At 41.3% G+C, this 26,078-nt stretch overlaps 2 protein-coding genes across 5 annotated transcripts in view; both read right to left on the bottom strand.

The window, feature by feature from the left end:
- The window catches only part of LOC147124960 (uncharacterized), a 76,671-nt gene extending 65,502 nt beyond the window's left edge, over positions 1-11,169 (bottom strand). For 2 of the 4 annotated variants that reach the window (XM_085995311.1, XM_085995329.1), the window contains exons 1-2: positions 2,878-11,169; positions 2,399-2,507 (exon numbers count right to left, since the gene is read on the bottom strand). Coding sequence is in view for 2 of the 4 variants with exons in the window: in XM_085995329.1 (XP_085851455.1) it covers positions 2,399-2,449 (51 nt within the window). In the remaining 2 variants the exon portion in view is untranslated. Of the gene's footprint in view, positions 1-2,398 lie in introns of all 4 variants that reach the window. The other 2 variants (XM_085995302.1, XM_085995321.1) reach the window with 1 other exon arrangement.
- Positions 11,170-11,293: 124 nt separating this feature from the next.
- hmgn7 (high mobility group nucleosomal binding domain 7) lies at positions 11,294-22,777 on the bottom strand. Its single transcript, XM_085995342.1, has 6 exons — positions 22,577-22,777; positions 20,175-20,198; positions 20,025-20,054; positions 19,885-19,935; positions 14,029-14,172; positions 11,294-11,985 (listed from the first exon to the last, which is right to left on the bottom strand). Exons 1-6 carry the CDS (start codon positions 22,589-22,591, stop codon positions 11,938-11,940), a joined length of 312 nt encoding a protein of 103 aa, XP_085851468.1. The 5' UTR covers positions 22,592-22,777; the 3' UTR covers positions 11,294-11,937.
- Positions 22,778-26,078: the final 3,301 nt, after the last annotated feature.

Genomic DNA, 26,078 nt, shown 5'->3' with positions numbered 1-26,078 from the left:
TATCTCCAACAAGAGAGAGTCTCACCAACGCCCCTTGACATTCAACGGGATTCACCGAAACCCCCACCATCAACATCCTGGGGGGCGTCACCATTGACCAGAAACTTAACTGGACCAGCCACATAAATATTGTGGCTACAAGAGCAGGTCAGAGGCTGAGTATTCTGCGGCAAATGTCTCACCTCCTGACTCCCCAAAACCTTTCCACCATCTACAAGGCACAATTCAGGAGTGTGATGGAATACGCTCCACTTGCCTGGATGAGTGCAGCTCCAACAACACTCAAGAAGCTCGACACTATCCAGGGCAAAGCAGCCTGCTTGATTGGCACCACATCCACCACTTTAAACATTCACTTCCTCCAACACTGGCGCACCATAGCTGCAGTGTGTACTATCTACAAGATGCACTGCAGCAACTCGCCAAGGCTTCTTCGACAGCACCTCCCAAACTCGCGACCTCTACCACCTAGAAGGACAAGGGCAGCAGGCTCATGGGAATACCATCACCTCCAAGTTCCCCTCCAAGTCACACACCATCCTAACTTGGAAATATATCGTCGTTCCTTCATCATCGCTCGATCAAAACCCTGGAACTCCCGAACAACACTGTGGGAGTACCTTCACCCCACAGACTGCAACGGTTCAAGAAGGTGGCTCACCACCACCTTCTCAAGGGCAATTAGGGATGGAAATAAATACTGGCCTTGCCAGCGACGCCCACATCCCATGAATGAATTTAAAAAAACACACCCACACACAAATGCACCCCACACACACAGACCTTAATTCTGAATTTAATTTTTTTTATCACTTCCAGAAGGAAAAAAAACATAAAACCTCAAAGAAGTAACTAACCCACTAATTAGAGTATAAAGTCTTTTATTTTACCAACCAAGGTAAATTACAATTGCCAATCAAAAGATAACAGAGGATCTTCACAAAGCTAACTACACTTTCACTTTCTGTAAGCTGTCTGACAAGACTGGATCAAATTATACATTGCAGGTACTCTACAGCAGGAAGAATCAAGTTACACATTCCAGACAAACTGTTGAGTGTGTCTTGTCCTCCAAGGGGACCAATCAGATATTTGGTCCAACCCAACTGGTGTTGCAAATAAACACTGCCAAGATTAAAACCTTTTGTGGGCCTCAAGTGCTCAATATCTCATTACTCTTGTCCTCTAAGATCCCAACATATCCATAATTTTTGTTTTTTGGTCACTCAAGTGTCTGACATTCGTAAAACCTATCATTGTGCTCTAGAGTCTCCAAACCATGCTGCTGAGAAGTTCTCACATGTAGAGTTTTTGTTTGCCCAATATAAGCCTAGAAGTTACTGTTGGTAATGTTAGCAAATTTCTATGCTCTTATGTCAGCTATTTTAGCACAGGTATTAACTCACTTAAAATAAATGGGTTGATACCCATTAAAATAGTGGATAGAGCAGTCATAGAAACACATTAAGTGCTCGTCTGCTAACATTGTCAACGTTAATTTCACATACCCCTTTTCCAAGTCCAGTGATCTTAGGTGCAGAATGGAAACAGCTAAGCCTTAGGGACCTCCAAACTTGTCCAGGGACACTGCTGTTCTCGTTCTCTAGCCACTGACTCCATTCCCATCCTAGCCACTGTCTGAGGCTTTTCTGTTCACAACCTTGACATCCTGAACTGAGCTTCTGACCCCATATCCGCTCCATCACCAAGACCGCCTACTTCCACCTCCACAGTATCGCCCTTCTCTGTCCCTGCCTTGGCGCATTGGCTGCTGAAACCCTCATCCATGCTGTTGTTACCTCCAGACTCGACTATTCCAATGCTCTTTTGGCCAGCCTGCCACCTTCCACTATCGGTAAACTTCAGCTCATCCAAAACTCTGCTGCTGTATCCTAACTTGTACCAAGTCCCATTCACCCATCAGTCCTGTGTTCGCTAATTTACATTGGCTCCCGGTCCAGCATCCCTCAAAATTAAAATTCTCATCCTTGTGTTCAAATCCCTCCATGGCCTTGCCCCTCCCTATCTCTGTAACCTTCCCCAGCCCTTGAAAGCTCCAAGATCTCTGCAAGCTTCCAATTCTGGCTTCTTGCGCATCCCCAATTTCCATCACCCCACCATTGCTGTCTGTACCTTCAGCTGCCTAAGCCCTAAGATCTAGAATTCCCTCCTTAAATCTCTCCACCTTTCTCCCCTCCTTTAAGGTGTTCCTTAAAACCTACCTCTTTGACCAAGCTTTTGGCCACCTGTCCCAATATCTCTATGTTGTTCGGTGTCAAATTTTGTTTGATAACACTCTGGTGAAGCGCCTTGGGACGTTTTACTACATTAAAACCATTATGTAAATGCAAGTTGTTGTTGCTGCTGAAATTTAACCAGCTAAACCCATACAGCTCACCAGTGCTGGAAATACTTCTGCTGCTTGTCCAGTGAAGTCGACTCTATCCATTAGGGCACAGGCTTTAAGGGTTATGTGGAGCCAGTCGCTTTAGGACCTATTAATTACACTAAATTGATTTGATTGAGAAAATAAAAAAACATTCAAAGAATTTTCAATATATGCTCTAAAACTGAAATTAGAAAAGCCATGCTATTATGATTTAGACTGTAATAACTATCACAAAAAGTGCTTGGAAATTTGAGCGCAATTACGCTATACACTCTCAATCATGTTTGATTTTTCGTCAATGTGAGAACAAGATTAAAATGATCTACACATCTCAGCACAAAAATTATAAATTAACAAAGTAAGTCTTTTTTTGGTGTAGAGATGGAAAGTTAAAAAAGGGGATGCAGGCAAACAAGAGTACAATGCATTCTATTTCTATGGATTGAAAGTGAGGTACAAAATGTGGAGCAACATGAAAGATTACCTACCTTAAAGGTTTTCCGTAATTCTTCTAAAGAGCATCCTCTACACATCACTGGAATGGAAAAATACCAGACCATGTTTTTACTGGGGAAACAAAAAATCACAAGGAATGACCTGCTTTTAAGACATTTTGCGATGTCATGACTTCACATAGGAGGTGCCCCATGTAGCTCATCCAGCTTATGTGCAGTACAGAATGGCTGGCTCTGCACTGGAACATCAGGTTGTTTTATCCAAAGATACCATGGAAAATAATGTCACTGGACACCCTGAAAGGCCTAAGAGGATAATTAGGTAAGTGAAGGGTGTTTGGAGGAATCTCTTTAGAAGAACGAAGAAGGCCCTGCAAGATAGTGGAACAGGTAGAATGGCCCTTCGCTGATCCCACTGGTCTCCTGCCAGCAAAATGGTAATAGTGCAAAATACACTCTATGAGCAATCTGGCAAGGCACAAGTTGGTGACGAGTTCACCAAATACCTTGGACCCTACAAAAGAAATAACTGCTAGGATTGGTGGAAGGATTTGGTATAGTCAACATAGGCAAGCTTCTCTACAAGTGTCCATACACGAGAATGTTTTTCAATCTCCCATGAGAAAGGGGGTAAAAATTAGGGGTCACATTCTCTACCCTAAACGAAAATGGGATATAACCTTTGGCAGGAAACTCCTAAGTGCTGCATGATTTTTGAATATTAAGGGATTCAAGGGATATGGGGATAGTGCAGGAAAGTGGAGATGAGGTAGAAGATCAGCCATCTTACTGAATGGCGGAGCAAGCGCGAAGGGCCAAATGGCCTACTCCTGCTCCTATTTCTTATGTTCTTATGATGAATTGGCCAATATTGTCAAGCTGATCAACACGCAGTCATTAATCTCATTAAGCCCACATCAGACCCTCCAGCAGTAATTTTCCATGGCAAATATCTTGGACCATTGGGTGTCGATGTTTGTAACGGGTGTATATTCATTTATTTAAGACCAAATTAAAGTCCTAATTTGATAAGAGAAGAATTATCTGGATTTAGTTACCAGACGACTTTTATGAACTAGAACACCAGTTTTTTTATATAATGAACCCAAGGCAAAAAGATCACAAAAGGCTGAAATGACAGCCACATCAACACAGAGCTGGGTTTCACACATAGGTTAACAAGATGTTACAGGTGTTCTTAAATAAATGGATTAAAATAGAAAGGATTAGTATTCAGAAGAGGGATCACAAGAAAAATCCATTTGAAATTAGATGCCTTATTAGTAGCTGCTTTACCAGTAGCCAGAAGCATGTGCTTTACCAACAACGGTAGACCTCGGTCCAACCATCACTCCCTCTCAACAGGCAGGCCATTAATAGGTCTGCCAGATCTGGATGCAGATTACTGCCTTGTATTTGTGAGTGAATGTCTCTCCCATAAGTTAGTGACATCAAACAGGTACTGTTCAATGCTAGGATATTAAAAGGTCAGTTTGTGAAGCCAGCAAGGGCTTACTATAATCACTATTACCCCTCTGCTCTGATCTTCTGAAACATGCACAGAAATAAAGATTTTCCAGACTCCACAATGACTGATCCTGTCTTTGAGCAGAAACATGGGTGATTGTTCAGTGATGTGAAAGGGGTAACCCCATCTTCAGAATATGTTCTTAACTTCTCAATGTGGTCTTCTACTCGTGCAGTTGAATCAACAAGTGAATTGAAGCATCATCTGTTGTCCACCATGGTCAGGCATTATGCCAGGAATACCACCCTTATGGTTCAGGCACCATCAGACAATGTTGCATCTTGACATAGGCACCAAGATTGGGTTCCATCGCTTGTTAACATACTGGCTGACTGTTGTGTGCCTATCAAAAAACAGTGACTCACCCTAAAAATGTTTGAGGGCTAGTTGTACCACTGACAACTTTGTAATCCGTTAGCTCTGAGCTCAGTTGAGTGTATGCCTCGACAGCAAGACATGTCATCAGTAACAGTCTAGAATGGGGTGGTTGAAACAAAACCCCGCTTTTGCACCTGGAACTACCAACTAAGTTCAGGCTGAATCTCAGATTATCTCCACCAGCTGGGACAAACCGACCTGCAAGACCAGTAATGAATAAATTAGCATTCTGGTAAATGAAGATGGCTACTGCCATAAAAGCAAAACAGAAAGATACTGTTTAGCTGTGATCCTTGACTTTTTGTTAAGAAAGGCACCACTTTCTGAAGGACTACAAAGCAGTCCGAGAATAAGAATAGTTTTCCAAGCTCGTATGAACATCGTGTTCTTTGGCTCTAGATGCAACCTCTCAGTCGATGTAATTTGCTGAGCACCAACTCGACAGCCATCCACTGTCTCAACAGGAAGCTTTCACGAGCCAGTTATCTAAGAAGTATTGGAACAATGAATATTTTGTGAACATGCTGGAGGCCAAGCTAAGTCTAGAGAAAAGCACCTCACTAGTAGATGCAACTCTTTATTGTACTTAAGATACTTGTGAAGTAGAAAAAAATTAGTCATTGCTCCAAGACTGAAGATGGGCCAGAACCCACTCAACATTTGAAGACTGCACAAATTGAATAAAAACATCTAATTCCTGATCCAGATGAACTTGCTCAATCGCCGCAAATGGTCCTAGCAGCTGAGGCTCTCTTAGCTGATCAGGCCACGCTCAAAATATGGTTCGTGGCTCAAAAATGCAGGTTATCCCCTGCTGTTGGTTGCCTGGATCCAAGCATCTGTTGTGATCTTTCCATTTAGAATCATAGAATGATACAGCACAGAAAAAGGCCATTTGGCCCATCGTGGCTGTGCCAGCTCTTTGAAAGAGCTAACTGGGTGCGAAAGGTATCAAGCAGCACCTGCACTTAGCTTCCAGTTTGACTAAAGAGCTTTTCCTGGTTTCAGTGGCTGCAGTGAAAATCGTACAGGTCAGGTTATGGCCCATATTGATAGGCTGCACAAGGGCTGCAGTCTCCATCACACCTGTAGGTTTGACAACCACTGCTGCAATGAGGTGGTCTACCTGTTGAACCTCTCCTGGAACTCAAGCTTCAGTTGGTGGCATTTATTGCCCTCCAACAGCAACACCGCATAACGTAAAAGCATGAAAAACATATTTACAGCTGCAGCTCATGGGGCAACCCAAAAGACATAGCCAACAGTAGACCAAACAGACCTCATTTGTATGTTTAGGTCTTCTATTAGGGTGGTCTTTTTTACCAGAGGCAGCCTCAAATGCCAGAAAGGCTTGAGGGAAGGCATAGAACTGGAATGACCATTAGTGAAAAACCAACTTAATGGATTTGGTGCTAAGTTTTCTGTTGCTGACGTGCAAAGGACTGTTTGAACTCAGTGGGGTATAGAGCAAGATTTATCTCCTACATGAAATTTAAGCCAGTTGAACACAGAAAAGAGATCAGTGCTAACAAAATGTATAGGAAGTGTGGGGCACAAGGTCCAAATGATTTTTTATCTTCCTTGGGCATCAATAGGACATGATTATAGTGTCTTACAGCACAGGAGCCCATTCAGCCCATCATACTTGTGCCAGCTCTTTGAAAGGATTGTCCAATTTAGTCCCACACCCCAGCCTTTTCCCATAATCCTGCAAATTAGTCCTTTTAAGTACATGTCTAATTTTCTTTTGAAATTTCCTATGGGATCTGCTTCCACCACCCTTTTAGGTAGTACATTAAAGATTTTAATCCTCTGAAAACAAAAATCCTGACTCCCCTCTACTTCTTTTGCCAATTACTTTAAATCTATGACCTCTGGTTACTGACCCATTTGCCACAGGAAACAATTTCTCCCCATTTGCTCTATCAAAACCCCTCATAATTTTGAATACCTATTATTCGGTCTCCCCATAGCCTTCTCTGCTCCAAGAACAATTCCAACTTCTCCAATCTCTCCCTGTAACTGAAGTCTCTCATCTCGGGTAAACATCCTCTGTACCCCAACGCCTTGACATTCTTGCTAAAGTGTGGTGTCCAGAATGATATACAATACTGCAGCTGAGACCTAACAGTGATTTGTAAAGGTTTCGCATATCTTCCTTGGGGTTTTTTATTCAATGCCCCCATTAACAAAGCCAAGTATCCTATACACTTTCTTAACCGCCTTATCAACTTGCCCTGCCTTCATCAAAGATTTGTGAATATGCACCCCAGGTCCCTCTGCTCTTGCACCCTCCACAAAATAGCGCCATTTAGAATATACCGCTTCCCCGTGTTATTTCTCCCAATGTGCATCACTTCACACATATTCACATTAAATTGTATCTGCCATGTTCCTCCCCATTTTACCAGTCTATAGGCTCCTGAAGTCTGCTACTATCCTCACTATTTACTACATTGCCAAGTTTTGTACCATCCCCAAATCAAAATTGTACTCCCTATACTCAAGTTCAGGTCATTTATATATAAAAACAGCAATAGTCCCAATACCGACCCCTGGGGGACTCCACTGCACTTCTCTCCAGTTAGAAAAACATGCGCGCATCTCTATCGTCTTTTTTGAATAGGGATGCAACACTTGCAATCCTCCTGCACCACTCCCATATCCAAACAGGATTGAAAGATTGTGGACAGAGCTTCTATGTCCACCTTTGCTTCCTTCAGCAACCGAGGATATATCCCATCTGGGCCAGGTGACTTGTTAACTTTGAACAATGCCAACCTATTTAGCACCTTCTATCTATTTTTATAAAGAGGGGCAGAGGGAAGGGAACAACTGTTTCACTGGGGGGTTGCCAAAGAAACTTACAATAATCCCTAAGAGTTGGAGAAAGTATTACATAGAACATACAGCACTGAAACGGGTCATTCGGCCCAGCTAGTCTGTGCTGGCGTTTATACTTCACACAAGTCTCCTCCCCTTCCATCTACCTCATCTCAGCCCATCGTATCTATTCCCTTTTCTCTCATGTATTCATCTAATTTCCTTTTGCAAGCATCAAAACAATTTGCCTCAATCAGTTCCTGTGGTAGCAAGTTCCACATTATAACACCACTATGAATAAAGAAATTTCTCATTTCCCTATTGGAATTATTAGAAACTATCTTGTGGGAGAATCAAAAACTGAGCCATGAATACAAGTGGAAATATTCTCTCCACATCTACCCTATCCAACCCACTCTTAGGTCACCTCCAAGTCTTCTCTTATTTTCCAAAATGTAGGTGATATTTCTGCTTTCCCTACAAAGTACATCACCTCACAATAAAGTTTATTTGCCATTTAACTGTCCAGTTTGCAAGTTTTTGAATATTTTCTTGTATTATATTGCAATCTTCCCCAGTTAGCTATACCAAACAGGGGGGGGGGGTATAGCCAACACTGGAAGAATGCAACATAATACAAGACTGCAAATTTTTCCTAGTTACTTATTCCTAATTCCAAATCATTAATGTAAATTGAGTAAGTGGTCCCAGCACTGATCCTTGTGGAACACCACTTTCTACCTTCCTCCAATCTGAATAACTACCCTTTACCCATACTCGGCTTTTTTTTTTTTAAAAAGCCAATTTGCGATCCATTCAGCTACTTGTCATCTGACTCCACATGCCCTAACCTTTGTCAAGAGCCTACCGTGTGGTACCTTTTCAGAGGCCTTTTGAAAATCCAAGTATATGACATCAATTGCATTACCCTGGTCTACTCTTTCCATTACCTCTTCAAAGAATTCTATCAGGTTAGTTAAGCAGGACTTAGCCTTGCTGCCGTTTCAAATTGTATTTTCTGTCTCTTCCATCACTTAGTATAGAATCCCATGTCCTTCCTATCACTGATGTCAAGACTCATTTCCAGGTTTGGTTCTATCACCCTCTTTGTATACAAGAACATTAGCTGTCCACCAGTTCTCTGGCATTATTCCGTCCTCTATGGAACCCCTGCTTCCCACACCACTCCTTTAGCCACGTTGACTTTCCCCAATCGGTTTGACCCCGTGCCAAATTGCATGTGGTTCAGGTAATACCAGTGAAGTCCTGCTTTTCAATTTAGCGCCTAACACCCGATACTCCCGTAGAAGAACCTCTTCTCTGTTTCGCATGTTGTTGGTTCCAACAAGGAGCACAACTGGATCCTTCCTCTTCCCTTTCCAGATTCTTTTCCAGCTGTTTCAAGATGTCCGACCCTGGCACTGGGTAGGCCACACCCTTCAGGATTCTCGATCTTGACTGCAAAGGAAACTTTCTCACCCTAATAGAATTCCCTATAACTACAACCTTTCTACTCTGCACCTCTTCCTCCTCCATGGTGCCTTTGTCAGCGTTCTGGCTCTTTCCCAGAATTCCCTATAACTACAACCTTTCTACTCCACCTCTTCCTCCTCCATGGTGCCTTGGTCAGCATTCTGGCTGTCTTTCCCAGTCTTTCTCCTTATCCTCACAAGTATTGAGTACTTTGTACCTGTTGGACAGGTGCAATGTCTGCTGGACCTCTGTCCTCTCCTACATTCCTTACCTGGCTAACGGAAAATTACACTAGCCCCTTCCTGTGCTTCCTCTGGTGCTCGACTGTACTCAAGTAAATTACCCAGTAATTCCTCCCCCTCCCTTATGTGTTGGGAGTGTCTCTAGCTCAACGACTGAGCTGGAGTGTCTCAAGGTCCACAATCTCCCATGTACTACAATCCCAACACTGCCTGGGCTTAATTAATTAGGATGTTAGCTACCTGCAGTTTATTTCTTGAACTAATGTTCACGAGGTCTAGATTTATTAAATAGGTGGATTTAGCTTAATGTAGTTAATTAATTACTAATTTATTTAACATCAGTTATTAGCATCTTTATATGCAGTTAGAATTTAATCACTTACCTCAATTTCCTTTGACTTACACTAAGTCAAGCTTAACACTTGCCACTAAAGATACTAAACACAAAGGGATATCTAGATACTTACCTATATACTTATCTTAATTTCCTTGGGTTCGGTCACTCGTGTTACTTTTTCTATTTCCTCCGGTTTGATTACTTACTTATTTACTGTTGCCCCTTGGTTTAAAGCATTTAGTACCTCCTTCCCTCTCTGCACTGAATTCCCACTCATCAAATTCCAGTTGCTACTCTATTTATCAAGCCACGCCATTTAGCAGATGCTCCCAGCTCTGCACACAGCTCAGTACACCAATGACACTCAAACATTGGATAGTGAAGCAGATTTATAAATGATCAAGTAGCCACTCACCAACTCACTCCAAAGCTCACCCTCCGAACAGGCTGCAGCTGAAAGATACTGCAAGCTTGTCATGAACCTAACTGCACCAACAAATAGCATCTGAGCCAACTATGCTATGGATAACCATGGCATGACACACAGGCTGTGCTATGGTGGGGATTGGCAGAGATGCACTAAACTTGGGACTTCAAAAAGTTGAGTTAATAACAATGGTTACCGGGGCCTTCCCTCATGCTGCATTCCAAGACTGAAAGTTAAGAGAGTGCAAAAATGCATCAGCCAATTTATTTTGATCACAGACAAGGCAGTGACTGGAACATACTTATTGGTATCGACCAATAGACTCTTTACTTGCACTGGCTGGGAAGACTACATGAACCAATGCTCAAAGACAATCCAGCGCAGCATCCTTGGATGAGGGCTGACACAGGAATCAAAGAATCACAGCCTTAGAGCAATGACCGGTCTCCTCACTGAGACCAGACACCACAGGTTGTGCGGTCACACCAAAATGAACAGTGTCAGAGATTTGAGTGATACCAACAGATATGCAGTTTGCGACTTGACAATTTTTCTTCTGTAACAATGACTTGAAGTGAACAAACCCCATTACCATTTGGACAGAAGCCCAGCTATGTTACAGGCAGTCATATATTTAGAGATAACAATCATGTACGTCCACAACAAATGGCTTGGATGTTTCAAACAACCCTTGAAGCTAGCACAAGTTTTTTTTTTAAAGTAAAGAAATACATTCCAGAGGAAGATGATAACAAAGAAAATAATCAGTTCTAAAGTTATTTGGTGTTGGGGGGGTGGGGGCAGAGAGGAAGAGAAAGATTTGAGAGCAACACCCATTTACCTTATGCTAAAAAAAGTGAACCGAGTCCATGGAAGAATAGGCATTTTTTTTTTTTTTTTTTATAAATATAGGAGCAGGATGCCTCCATATAAGACACCTCAACTGTCATGACATGCCATTTTAAAAAGCAGGCTGCTCTCTATGTCAAAAATGTTCTCGGTAGGAAATATCATACCACATAGTAAGAGGAAGTATATTATACAGACACTGTTTGCAGCAAAATTGTAAATACATTTTTTATAAACTAGTTCACAACTGTGCTACAAATAGTGCAGAGGGAATATATTCACCAACAGAAGATTTTATAGCAAAGTATAAATTGATGGATTGTGCTTTTGTACTGTTCAATTCTTAAAAAATGCACTGAATAATGGAATGAAATAGCATAAGTGATACTTCATGTAGAGAAACTTTGGGGAGCTTTTTTTTTTATTAAGGTAAATCATCCAGCAAAAATTCTGACAGGAAGTGGGGACACACAGCCATCTGCCCTTTTAAAAGAGATGTTAATTTCCATTAGAAACTAGTTTTACATGATTGCAAAGTTTTTTCTTTACAAAAATGACAAATTTAAAATTAAAATATTTTTCACATTAGATTTCCAGGCCCCACATTTTTATTTTTTTTTCACCAAAATATTTTACCTGGTTACAAAACTAACCCACAAAACCACTGGAATGTTTTGACACAAACAACTTTCTCCTTACTCTTCCCCACTTGTAATAGCCTAACACCACAAAATACCTGGTGAATTAAAATATCAGACCTTTTGAGTATGACACAAGACAAACATTGACAGAAGTCAATAACTACCACCATTTACTTGTCCCACATATCACACTAACTACAACAATCACAATTTTAAAACAATGATTCTTTAGGGTTTCATACCCCCAAATAATCTTGAGATGTGGGTGTTTCCATAATTAAGTTCATGCTAAAAAAACCTTGTATTTATAAAATAGTTGATAAAAATATTCCTCTCTGTTAACAATACAGTATGGAGGTATGGATGCCATTGATGGAGATGACGGGCAGATGCAGTTACTCTGACTTGGCTTCTTTCTCTTCACAGCTTTCAGTGGACTGTGCCTGAAATGTAAAAAAAAAGTTAAAACATAAATTGTAGAAAAGGAGTGTTGGATTTAATGGATATTACTTCTATTTGTAACCAGTGCGTAAACAATTGAAAAATGTCAAGTATATCCTTGCTCATTAAGCTCACAGTATTCCGAACAGGCTGATATGCAAAATTGTGTTGTGGTTTGAACTGTCACGCTGACATTCCCATATCAAAAATCTTAGACATAACTCTCAGCCAAGCATTTTAGATTACTGAATGTTACTTTCTGTTGGTTATAAGAGATGAAGTAAATGCTCCCCTTCTCATTCCATATTTGTCTTATTCACCAGAAGTGTGTAGCCACCGGTGAGAGCAGGTGGGTTAGGGTTACTACTTACACCTTCAGCAGGTAAACAAGTAAAGCCCATTAAGCAAATAAATTTTCATACAGTTGACAACACCGGAAAGGAGATTAGGGGAAAAAAACGATTGGACATATGTTAGTCTATCTATTGAAAGCACTGCCGGGTTGAACCACTTTTCTTTTGAAACTGGGTGGGGGTGGGGGTGGGGGAGAAAAGGGCATACACCCATCCCAACCTCAGCATCAACTAGATCCTCCTGCGTCAATGTATTGTGTGGACTTCCAAGAACTTTTTACCTTCCCACATCCGGGCATGGGCCACGAGTCACAATTTAACAAGTTGATCCCTCGACTGATAATTGTTAAATGCTTGATTGTTTTCCGGTTTGGATTTTTAATATACTTAGAATTTTTGAAATCAAGTTTATTAAAAAGTATATTTGCATTTTTCTTCTTAAAAAGGTGCATACAAACAGGCTAGTTATGCACGGTTAGCCAAAAATTAGGACTCAGTAAAAATATGCTTGTATCTGAATTACATACAGGAGACTTTCTCCTGAAGCGTTTCTGACCTTTGCTGCACTATCTGGCAAGCTGGAAGCAGAGACAAAGCATCTCCCAGAAATAAACAGACAGCATCCTGGGACCCAGTCAGGCATTCTCCCACAGCTGACCAGTAGCTCTAGCAAGTTTTAAAATTACTGTATTTTACTAGATGAACAGAACACAAAAAAGTAATAGGCATTCAATAGTGCACAAATGATGCTGAAATAGCTAAAAATGAAGTTGAAAGATCTGTTTAGCACTGAACTGAACACGCCCAATCACTGCAGAGCAGCACACAAAAAGTGCTGAACTATATCACCAAAATGTTCAAGTACAATTCACAGGAAATTTAATGACCACACCTTGAGTATCTGGTCACCCAGACAAGGGAGACATTAAAAATCTGGCAGCTGTTGACTGGAGAAACTTGGGGATTTTCAGCCTCGGAAAGAGGTGATTTGAGAAGTGACCGTAGTATGGTAAACACGATTGTATATGGTATTGTAAAAGGTGATTCTGGAACTCTTGACAGACATCAGAAGTTTTTTTTAAACAAAGTGATTAACACTAAATAGAAATAAAAACAGAAAATGCTGGAAATACTCAGCAGGTCAGGCAGCATCTGTGGAGCGAGAGGAACAGAGTTAACGTTTCAGGTCAATCCAGTTCTGATGAAGGGTCATCGACCTGAAACATTAACTCTGTTTCTCTCTCCAAAGATGCTGCCTGACCTGCTGAGTATTTCCAGCATCTTCTGTTTTTATTTCAGATTTCCAGCATCCGCAGTATTTTGCTTTTGTAACACTAAATAGACTTCTGGATCAGGTACTGGAGGTGAACACTGTTTATAACATACAAGGAAAGGTGACCACGGTCTTTCTGGATGGATGCGTCAAGATGGATCAAATGACATCTCATCTTTAAACCAGCTATGCATTTTAGGCCTTTCCAAATTATGAATCTTTGAGTAAGGGGGGTCGGAAGTAAAATGGAAGAGGGAAAGAGACGACGAGAGGACTTGATGAGCAAAAACCCAAACTGAAACCGTTCAAATAGCGGGAGCCAAAAAAAACCCAATTGGATAGATTTTAGAAACACATGTAGGTAATCACTATTGTGAAGCAGACACAGCTTAACATTGCTGCTTTCCACTCAAATTTACCTCATCATTTTTGGCTTCTCCATTCTCAGAGGGAGTTTCTTCTTTTGCATCCTCTTGGTTAGTCTCTTCTTTGCCTTTAGCTCCTTTTTTTCCTTTTGCTGGTGCTTTCTTTTCCTCCTTCTTGTCATTAGCAGCTTTCTCTTTCTATTAAAATGAATCCAGCACATGTTATAACCAAACTAATTGCTGCAGTGTAACCAGGTCATTTCTGAATATATTTGAAAAACATTTACATTAGCTCATTTCACGTTTCATTAAAGCTGTGTGATAGATTACTACTGGAGTATTCATAGTACTGAAATATTCATAGTACAACAGTAAAGTTGCTTATAGCCCTACTTGGTACTTTGGCTTCAGTTATTTTCCAAAATGATAAAAACTGGAATAAAAAGTACACCTATTAGCTTTGGTACTTATTCAAGTGCTGGAGCAGCCAGATATAATAGTGTGCTAATTGTATCTGTCTACATACAGCTCTTGCTCCATTATCTCAATTCCAATATGGCAGGAACAGTGCAGGGGAGTAGCGCAACAAGTTAGTGAAATTTGTGTGTGTTGGAAATAAGTCTGTTCAGTTAATGTTTTGATGCAAACTGTACAATTCAAAATTTTACATTCCAGCAAAAATTGAAAACCATTAGATGTCATAACTGAAAAAATGTAAAATTATACGTATTTAAAAAAAATAAACTTTATAGTTTACATTCCAATCTTCCATTACTGTAAAATGTTTAACTAATTAACTATTTCAATTTCAGGGACCTGTTCACTATTAAAAAAAGATGCTGGTATAAGCACTTCACGAAAAAACATTGAACTGCGCATTAGCAGTTATGAGATAATGATGTAATAAATGAAGGAACTTAAGTAGTAATGCTCCAAATGATTCACAAAAATGTTTTTGTAATTAAATTCATTTTGTGGCATCAAGATAAGCAGCTCTCTTTGCTGACTCTACCAGAAGCTAAAGGCTTGTCTTGTATCACACATGGGGAATGGAGGTCTAAAAAGGGGGAAGAATTTTAAAAACTTCAGAAATAAACAGCTCATTCCCAAAAAGAAATGTGCTTGTATGCATCAATAGTTTAAAATATTTAACAGATTAAAAAAATTAGATACCAGTTTATTCATGCATATTTTCCATTTTTAGCCACTTCTGAGGAAGCTAGATAAGTACATGAGGGTGAAAGGAATAGAAGGATTGATAGGTTGGCGATGAAGTAAGGTGTGGAGCATAAACACTGGTATAGACCTGTTGGGCTGAATGACCTATATCTGTGCTGTAAATTCTATGTAATTCTGAGTCGCTGTCATATACAACAATTAAGCTGCAAGATGCTTTGTCCTTCACCATTAGTCCCCCCACCCCCTCCCACCGAAAGGTTTCCTCTTCTCGGGTTACTAATTTATCTATCAAGGTGCCACGTTTCCACTCAAATAGACTGCTCTTATTGGCCCAGAAATTCGGGTCGGGGCTTCCCGCGGGTGCAAGCCCCCCCGACCTGCACTTACTTTACGCGCCGGCCGTTGAGCTTGTGGGCCCCCATGGAATTCAGATCCGGGGCCTGGTCCGGCTGCCGGCGCACAGTGCTTGCGTATCCCAGGGACGCAGTTCGTTCGATGCGTCCCCTGGGATCACGTGGGCCATGGAGAGCCAATCGGAGCAGGGAATGCTCCATTCATAAGTCTCACAGGAAGAGCTGTCAAACTTAGAAATACTACGGGCCCCAAAACATCACTAAATCTTCAAATAATTTTTTTTAATTTATTTTTTTTAAATCACATTTTTTAAATAAACTATAAATTACATGAAATAACAATTTTAAACAATAATTTAAATTTTTGAAAAAAATTATTTTATTTTCTAACAGGGCTAAATAAACTTAACTTTCTTTAAAGTATTTAAAAATAATAAACCTGCGGAAAAAATGTTTTAATTTTAATTACTTCACCACTTACCTTGTAAAAAGCAGGCCATACGCCTGCTTTTTACATGTCTAACTTCTGCAGGCTTACCCTCCTGGGCAAACCTGGAAAAAAAAACGAAGTTCGATGCGCATGCGCAGCCTCCCCCGCGCACGACCTCTGAACCCCTGCTTGCAGGGGAACGGAAGTGCCGGTTTCCCACACATGCGCAGTGCATGCAGGAAACCGGCACTTCCATTGGGCCTACAGGTGAGTACCCCGTGCGTACTCGCCCGTGGAGACCCGAATTTCTGGGCCAATTTTTAAAACATATTATGCCACACCCAGATCCTCACTTAATATTTTAAGCCAACCATGTGAAACTCATACCCATATCCTCTGGTTTTAACCATGTGACCATTATCTACTACACACTCTTCATGATCTTTAACTGAAAGACTTCCATTTACAAAGCATGTCTTTCAGAAATACCACAAAATGCTTCACGTGCAATGAATAACTTTGAAGTGCAGTGACTATTATGCATTTAACAGTGCAGCTTTTTGCTGACAGTGCTATTCCATAAATTACATTATGAATAACTAGGTTTTTTTTTGGGGGGGGGGGTTTATTCATTGAAAGAGGAATGTTGGCCAAGACTCCAGAACTCCTTACTCTTTGGACAGTACCACAGGATCGTTTACTATCTACCCAAAACCACCATAACTGGCAGACTACACCACAGTGCCATCTTAGATTATCCTGGAGTAGGACTTAAACCCACAACCTTCTGAAGCAAAGAGAACCATACTAACTGACCTAGTTTGTAAGCCGACTTAAGTTTCTCATTAGTAATCCCAAATAGGTTCCACTATATTCATTTGGCTTTAGTTTAAAGCATCGTCACCTTACCCATCAGATCTATTTAACTCATTATATATCTAATTCTCCAGATCATTAAAAAAAAAATTCTCAGAAAGTGGGCATTGCTGACAAGGCTAGCATTTATTGCCCATCTCTAGTTGCCCTCAAGGCGGTGGCGGTAGTGGGCCTTCTTGAGCCGCTGCAGGCCATGTGGTGAAGGTGCTCCCACGATGCCGTTAGGGAGGGAGGGAGCGCCAGGATTTTGACACAGCGACAATGAAGAAATGGCGATATATGTCCAAGTTAGGATGGTATATGATTTGGAGGGGGATAGTGCTCCCATTATCCTGCTGCTGGTGTCCTTCGAGGTGGTGGAAATCACGGGTTTGGGAGGTGCTGCCGATAGTGTCTAGTTTCTTGAGTGTTGTTCGAACTCACCTAGACAAGGAGAGTGTATTCCATCACACTCCTAACTTGTGCCTTGCAGGTGGTAGAGGCTTTGGGGAGTCAGGAGGCAAGCTTGTCACTGCAAAATACCCAGCCGCTGACCTGCTCTAGTAGCCATGGTATTTGAGTGGCTAGCCCAGTTCAGTTTCTATTCAACAGCGACCCTCTCCCACTGCTCCCCACCCCGTGCTGATGGTGGGGGATCCGGCAATGGCAATTCCATTTAATATCATGGGGAAGTGGTTATGTTCTCCGTTGTTGTAGATGGTCATTGCCTGGCACTTTGTGGCACACATGTTACTTGCCACTTATCAGCCCAAGCCTGGATGTTACCCAGGTCTTGCTGCATGTCAGCAGGAACTGCTTCATTCTCTTCTACTTTCTGATTTAAATTATTTCCTAATTGAAGTAAATTTAATTTTCTACTCCGTCCTCGTGTATGCAATCTACTCCTTAATTCAATTTATCCGACAATCCAAATTTTAACACTGAATTCCCAGTTCGAGTTATTTATGTTTCTTTATTTAAATTACTGGATAATTCAATTTTTATTTTATTTTTTTTAAAGAGCAAAAAAGCTAACTTTGAATCAAAAATATATTGTATCTAGCTTTAGCACATCTCTTCGAAAGAACTTGCCTCTTCCACAAAACTCACCAAATCTAAATTTGAATTGTAAAAAATGAGCTTTCCAAATCGCTACTTATGTTATTATAGGTTTCTAAAATAAACTGCAATGATAATTTCCTTCACTCTTTCTGTCCCTCTTGATATCTTCAAAGCAGGTAACAAGTCAGCCAAAGCCTTGGTTTTACATCTCATCAGAAAGGTCATCTCTGGAAAAACTAGCACATTCGCAGTACTAAACTTGTGTCAGCTTAGCTTATGAACCCACAACCTAAGATCAGCAAGTGCTAATGACAAATGACTTGGGAGGCATGACAAAACTGTGTTAAAGTCCAACAGCTACGGTTCAGTAAATTAGATACGTTCAGAAATATTTCTAAAAAGTCAACTAAAAACAGTCAGTCAATTGCTAAATAGGAAGTACTAAATTTGTGTATTAAAAAAATTCTTTATATTAAAGACAAGCCACTTTTCTATTAAATCTTCATCCCCTCTCTCCTACTCTCCTGAAAGCACTGACCTACGGTAGCTTATGGATCCCAATGCCAGAATATCTCTCATACTCACTCAAGTGGTGATCTTCACTTTAGCCAAGACAATAATGCCTACAGGCTACTTCATACATGGGTTACTGAGAGTGAAATATTGTTATCCATCTTCCCTAACCTAGGAGGCATTGCAGTCATCTTAACCCCAGCCAAGATCAGCTAACTGCAAAAGTCAGCATCTCAAATAAAAATAAAGAAGGACCACTTGGATGAGATACCAGAGAAACACCAGTGGAACAGCATCACAACAAAACTCACTATGTTGGCCAGAAATAGACAAAATTTGGAAGGGGAGAAAGGGAAAGGAAGAGCGAAAGAAAAGATTGGGTGTTAAAATGTCATTTTACCTCAGACTAGCATGACAGACTTCGATGTACAGTATACACACTTACAATTCTTAACATGGGGGCGGGTGGACATTAAATAGAGTTGCTGTGAAAATTTAACAAGTTTAACAAAAAGCAGACAAGTTTGAAAAACCAGAAAACAAACGATGATTAGTGGCTGCACAAACTTTTCAATGACAATTTTGGTGCAATTTCAAAGACAGCTGAAATGTAATGCAGACAAGTGTGAAGTGATGCAGTTTGGAAGGAAAAATTAGGAGGCAGTATAAGCTAAATGGTTAAATTTTAATGGAGGTGCAGGAACAGAGACCTGGGGGGTTCACATACACAAATCTTTGAAGGTGGCAGAACAAGTTGATTTGGCTGTTCATAAAGCATACAGGATCCTTGGCTTTATAAATAGAGGCAGAGTGTACAAAAGCAAGAAAGTTATGGTAAACCTTTATAAAATCACAGTTTAGGCCTCAGTTGGAGTATTGTGTCCCATTCTGAAGACCACACTTAGGATGTCAAGGCCTTGGAGAGGGTGGAGGGAATTCAGTATGTGGAGAAACGAGAGAGGCTGCGATTGCTCTCCTATGAGCAAAGGCGGTTAAGGGGGCATTTAATAGAGCTGTTCAAAATGGAGGGGTTTTGAGTAGATAGCGAGAAACTGTTTCCAGTGGCATGAGGGTCAGTGGTAGATGACACAGATTTAAGATAATTGGCAAAAAAGACAGAGGAGAGGGGAGATTTTTTTTTTTTTTTTTTTAAACTCTAAGTTATGATGATCTGGAATGCACTGTCTGAAAGGGTAGTGGAAGCAGATTCAATAGTAACTTTCAAAATGGAATTGGATATATACTTAAAGGAAAAAAAACTGCAGGGCTATGGGGAAAGCGTGTGGAGTGGGACTAATTGGTAGTTCTTTCAGAGAGCCGGCACAGGCACGGTGGGTCGAATGAGCTCCGTCTGTGTTGTATGATTCTATGAATTCTCATGAAATTCCTTTCCCTTCCTCAAATAGTAAACAACTATGATTATTTTTTTTAAAGTCTCAGGGTGCAAGAACAAACAACTTGTACATCATGCTTTGCATGCATTACGAAGTGCTATAACAGTAAAACCAAGCCACTTACTTTAGCTGGCACCTTCTTTTGTTTTGGCTCCGGTTTTGGAAGTGAAGGTTTCTGCAATAAAGCAAAGACATACAACTAATCTTCTGCCCATCAATTACTTCATAAAATATTGAATTATACTGTACACAAGAGTTACTTACCGCTGACAATCTTGCTGACCTCCTTTTTGGCTTTAGAAAATAAAAGATACATTGATTTTATAACAGCTTAAATCTGTATTTACACAAGAAATGTCCAAAAGCTTACAGGTTTTTAGCCCTGTTAAAATTGACAAAAGCAAAGACACCAACCTCCTCTTTTGCCTCGCCATCAGTCTGCAAAAACAAAAGAATACATTTTTATTGATTACACCTGCCAGTTTAATAAAAAAGTTCTCAAAAACAAAGTGATTGAAACTAAGCTGCAGTTCCAGACTCCTGTTCTGATCTAGTCATTTACAATAGTGCCATTATTCACCAAAGGTAGATTATCTAGATGTAAGTAAATCTATAACAGCTTTAAAACATAGCTTACCTCAAAACACTTTGAATATGATGGCCTTTCAAAAAAAATGAATTCAGATTTTCCTGTTATTAAAACCTCCTTAAGTAATTTCTTTATCTAAAAATCAGTGTTCTGCAGTTAGCCATGACATTTACAATTTTACTATGCTCCTCATAAAACCTGTTCTACTGGATGATGAGTCTCTCCAAATACAGGGGACAGTTGAGAATCAACACAAAACATGAAGTGTTACAATCAATTCTCAATGTTGTAATCCACATGCAAGTCATGAGCTACATGAATTTGGAAGGAGTCTTCATGCATCCAATATTCCTTCAATTCCAAGAAGTATATGTCCATGCTGTACAGGTGCAGTTTTGGCTTTAAAAATTACCCACCCAATAACCCAACAATGAGATTGGCTGACAGTCAATCAAAGTACAGGTTCCGGATAAGAGGATGAAACACCAGCTCCACCTGAAATCATTTGAGCAGTTCCAACCCAGCATGACCAGCAGATAAAAGTAAAAGTATATAACACTAATTAGATAATCGCACTACAGGAAAATCATACAACAGATTAAAATCCAATCTGTGAATAGAAAAAAGCCAGAAAACATTCTATTCTGCAGCACTTTCAGCAAACTACCTCTAAATAAACAGAACTCTTCCATAAGCATAATAATGCAGACTCAAACATCCAACAGCTGAAGAAGTAGTCTTAGAATTAGGCATTGGATAGCAACAGTGGACCTTAAGTAAATTTAAGTATCAGCTGCAGACTTTTGCGTCTGAACAATCCAAAAGGCATGCGCAAAAATACGTTCAATGTGAGCTAAAAGCTAAAACGAAATCTCCCAAATACTTATTGAAACAAATTCTATAATATGTAAATCTATATAACTAACCCCGCTGAAATTACTCTCCTCTCCAGGGGTACGGGGATGGGAAGGGAGGGAAGTTAAAAGATATCTGCCGGAACACTGCGACAAGTTATTAACAGATCTAGGCACGATTCTGTCAATATGCTGGCGTTAACCACAAAAAAAATGCTCTTAATACAGTTGCCCCAAAGTGTCCATCTATATCAATGATGGAGATTTAGCATTAAACACTTGCATTTATATAGCGCCTTTCGTCCCCCAAAGCGCTTTCCAACCAATTAGTACTTTTGGAGTGTAATCACTGTTGTAATGTGGGAAGCTTTATTTGGAGGGGATGGGGTACCCATTTAGACATTACGTTAAGGCTGCGTGATTCAACTGGCGTTTAAACGGTGCGTCATAAATCCTGCAGAGTAGGAGACCAGTGATTTGAAAATATAATTTTGAACGGGTGCTTATTTAGGGGCCCCAGTTAAGAGACATGGGGGTGGATGTTATCTACTGTGCACACGGGAAGCGGCGCTTTTGCTTTATCCTGGCGGCCCCGCCAGCCCATTGACCCAGGCCGGGCCGGCGGCTCGACGCCATGACGTCAGCGCGCCCAGTCCCGCTTCCCGCCGTTTTTCCTCCACTCGGTGACGGAAAGGCTGAGCCCGCCGCCTCCCATCCGACAGCCCAGGCGGCCGGCGGAAGCGCGGCCAGGCTTGCAGCCACTTTAGAAACTGCGAAGGCGGCCGTCAATCAAACACCCCGCCCCCTCCCGTCACTTCACACGGCAAAGCGATGCTGTAGTCGGAGGGGCCCGCCGGGCATGTTGGTGGGGTTTCGCGTGTTATCGGCTCCTCCCCTAGAGAGAAAAGCGCGCGCGCGAACCTCAACGTCGTTATGAGCCCTCCGCCCCTCCCCCCACTGTTTCAAATGTTCAATCACCTCCACCGTTCACCTCCCGGCCGTACGCCGTCTAACGGCCGGAGGCGACACTGCGCCACAAGCCAGGACCCGAGAACAAAGGACCGCGCGGCTCAGTCACTCCCTTCCCCCTCTCCCTGCCCGCCCAGCCACCGCTGCAACGATCCCCGACCATGAAGGAAAAGGGAGAGAAGGAAGGGGGATTGTGAGGGAAAAGACACCAGAGCGGCCCCCGCGAACTCGGGTGTCCGGCAGGGAGACGGACAGCCAGTTAGCGCACTCCAAAGGGAGGGGGTGGGGGAAGGGCGTGTGGAAGTGGAAAATGCACAGCATCGGCACCAATGTCAAACGCTGCCCAACTCGCAACTGCCATTAACGCAACTTTAACACGACACCTCGGCGCTTACTCCACGTACCTTTCTCTTGGGCATGGTGACTCGATTGAGCAAAATAATCAATTCCAAAAAAAAATAAAGGGGTAAAAAAGACCCGAAGAGCGGTTTTTCGTGCAAACGGTTAATATATTTTTTTAAAAACCCACAGGTTTTTTTTCCTCCCCCCTTTGCACACTAGTACCACCAATGGCCACTCACAGCAAGTCGCACACTGCAACCAACCCTGGTGCGGCGCGCTGCGCCGCGCTGACTGACGGCGCTCTCCGCCAATCGACGGGCACGGGCCCAGCGGCCGGGCGCCGCCCCCCGCCGAGGTTCGGCCAATCGGAGGCGCGGCTGGGCGGGACCTGGGCGCGCGCTCGCCAGGTTGGTGCGAGCAGCGGTTTGTGCAAAACAAGCCAATGCCCATCGCCGCTGGCCGTGATTTTTTTAAATGCAAAAAATTTTTTTTTAAGAAGCTTTACATAAATGTTGCGTTGGGTGACGACGCAATTGGGGGCGAATAATGTGATTCTTAATTGCAGGACAATAATGCTAAATGAAAGATCCGTTATATTTTAAAAAAATAAAAACGTTTAATCTGCTCAAACCGGCTCAAACCAGATCTGAGCAAAGCGGGGCCGTGGTTGGATATGACCAGGTCACGTGATGGCCCAAAATATAAATGACCCTTGACCGTTAGGACAAATTTAAGATCCAGTCTTTTAAAATAATTTATTTTACATCAAACTGCTACGCTACTAACGCCGTCAAGTCGCAGCACAGCCGTTACTATGACCGAAAATAATCGATTTTCTGCATTATTTTATCGGTTTTATTTATATATTTGTAATCCATTTTATAATAAAATGCTCAAATTGCGTTTCATTACTAAATGTCCATGCTCTGCATTGATTTTTCAATTGAGCCAGTTTGAAAGGTGAATTGCAGACAGTGCAACTTGTGTATATACACACACACAAACACGCACGTCACATTGTGCAAACTTACACGTTTGTGCTTTGCTATTGTGTTCAATGTCGAGCAACCTACATCTCTTTATTTCTGAAACCCATTGGCAATGAATGCTAAACGCCTCGGATTCCATATGGCTTGAGATTTAGCTGGTGGCTTAAAAAGCTCCATATTTGTTTGACCACTGTACAACACTCAAAAAGGATTGGTCCTTCCAACTATTGCATCTTTTGATATTCGTAGATTTAAAACGCAAGGCTCCTAAGCACGCCAGAATAATATGTTGATGTATCGGCAAATTTGTGTGTTTCCATTGCTTCGTTACCACGATACTCGTGGAGGAATCCTTGCAGAATTATTCTGCCCCAAATCTTGACATTGGTGATGGGCATGCAACGAACGTGCAGTCACTATCCCAGACTCTGCAGCTCGAAATTCAAATCCTTTTCGGGTGGTCTAAGCAAACAATATAAGTAAAACAGCGAATAAATCATTTAATTGTAAAGAATTTTATGGATGAAATGCAAGATAAAGAGCGATGGGACGTTAATCGGCAGTGCTGTGGAGTCAATTTGCGCTAAAGCTTATCGGCGTTGCTTTTGCAACCTAACGAGTTTGTTAAAAGTCAAAACTGCGGGCGATATTTTAATTAGACGATGATCTGACAGTACACGGTCGAGTATTCACACTCCCCTTAGTACAGTGCAAATGATCTGAAATTCTGCGTGGGTAATTTGCAAAGAACGATCGTGAACAGGGTGGCGGGGGGGGGGGGTGGAGAGAAGGTTGCAGCGGTAGTTCACATCAACTTTCTCGAAAAACATACGTATATCTTCTGACAAATCGAAGATGCTGTGTTAATTGGAATGACTTTGGTTGATACATTTTTTAAAAACGCCGCGACATTATTTGCAATGTGAAGCCAGGTATGAGAAAAATGAAAGCCCTGGTCCCGAACGGGAGGTTTTCTCCTTCATAAACAACGTTGGGGGTGGTGGTGGGAGGTTGACACATTTTCAAGTACCCTGTATTGTAAAATCAACAGGAGTCGGCAGTCTAAGATATCCCACTCCCCCCGCCACAATATTTTTAAACCAACTCGTCCCCTTCCCAATCAACCAAAACAAGTGGCTACAAACATTATCATTCCCTTTGCAAACTCAGAAGAAGTCTATGTGCTAGACTGTGTGTGGGACTAATTGGGCTCATAATATTCATCAGTATAGGTACGTACTCATTTATCAAATGAACAATTTCCCACATGAAGGGGTATTTGAACACAAAACAAGGCCACTGATTTATGGTTTTCGCAGAGAGATATCGGGAATCACCGAATTCCACCGCCAAAATCACCACAGAATTCCTCCTTTAAAAAAATCAGAATTTGACTTAGTTACCATGAACTCATGTTCTCAAATGTACACAGATAGGATTGTGAATCCTTAAAACGACAGCAAATCCCCCAGAATTTCATGTAATAAAAAGTGACCCCCCAACATAAGTTTAGTGTTGCTCAAGCCTGCTATGAGCCCCAGCAAAATGTTTCCATTGATTTAAGACAAAGGATACTGAATATTGGATGTGTAGACAATATTTTACTTGACAGAATATCAGAAAATAATGAATGCTGTAAAATATCTTCAATATTGCCTGACATTGGAATTGTTACTATGAATAGTTTTTTTCTTCAATACTTTACTGTGCACAGATTTCATAGACATCGGTGGTTAAAAAAAAAGGGGAACCAACATAGGTAGTCCCATTATTCCACAACTACTATCTTGTCTGATGTTTTTCTGCTTTGCTGTTTATCATTCCTATAGCCAGAATATTCTATAATCCCATTTGAAGCACCTTACATGACAGCTTTTACCTTCTAACAGTTTTTGGTAAAGTGATGTCACAGCTTTGTAAAACCTTTCTATAAAAGTAGTTTTTCTCTAGGCTACAGGCTTTCAGTAGCTTCTTATTAGATAAACTCATTATTCCTCAGTGTCCATCCAGCTGTGGACCCTGCCTGACAGCAGTCGATGACTGGACGTTTGCAGAAGTGGGACAGATATGTTCTCCACCTTATATCTGGTGGCTGCAGGATTAGAATAGAGGTTCCTGAAATTGGTGTCCAACTGTTTTGTATAAGGACACAACTGATCTACTAACTGGAATTCATTCTGCACGTTGAGCCCATTAAATCTGTCAATATTTGACATAGCTTCAAAGAATGTTTTTTAAAAATTATGTAATTCTTATGCTCATTATCAATGTCAGTACAGGAAAATCAGAAAAAAATAGCATATTGAGCACCCAGTGCCAGCATCAAACACTCCCCAGGTATAGCAATGGCCAGATGCAGAGTAAACATTGCATTACTCTGCTCCAACAACAGGTTTCAAAAGACTATCTTCATCTGCACGAATGTTATTTTTCTATCTCCCAGCCTTCATTGTGGCTTCTCTGAGAGAATTTGCTAATTTGTGGTAAATTGGAGGCAGTGATTCGTTTGTGGGCTGTGTCCTCTGGGAACCAAATTAAGACTGCCAAATTCATCCCAACAGTTCCGACTAGATTT

The sequence above is a fragment of the Somniosus microcephalus genome, chromosome 1, assembly GCF_052327205.1.
Source record: "Somniosus microcephalus isolate GS21.2 chromosome 1, FLI_Smic_1.0, whole genome shotgun sequence".
Taxonomy (NCBI): Eukaryota; Metazoa; Chordata; class Chondrichthyes; order Squaliformes; family Somniosidae; genus Somniosus; species Somniosus microcephalus.
This window is presented reverse-complemented; position numbering and strand designations above follow the sequence as displayed.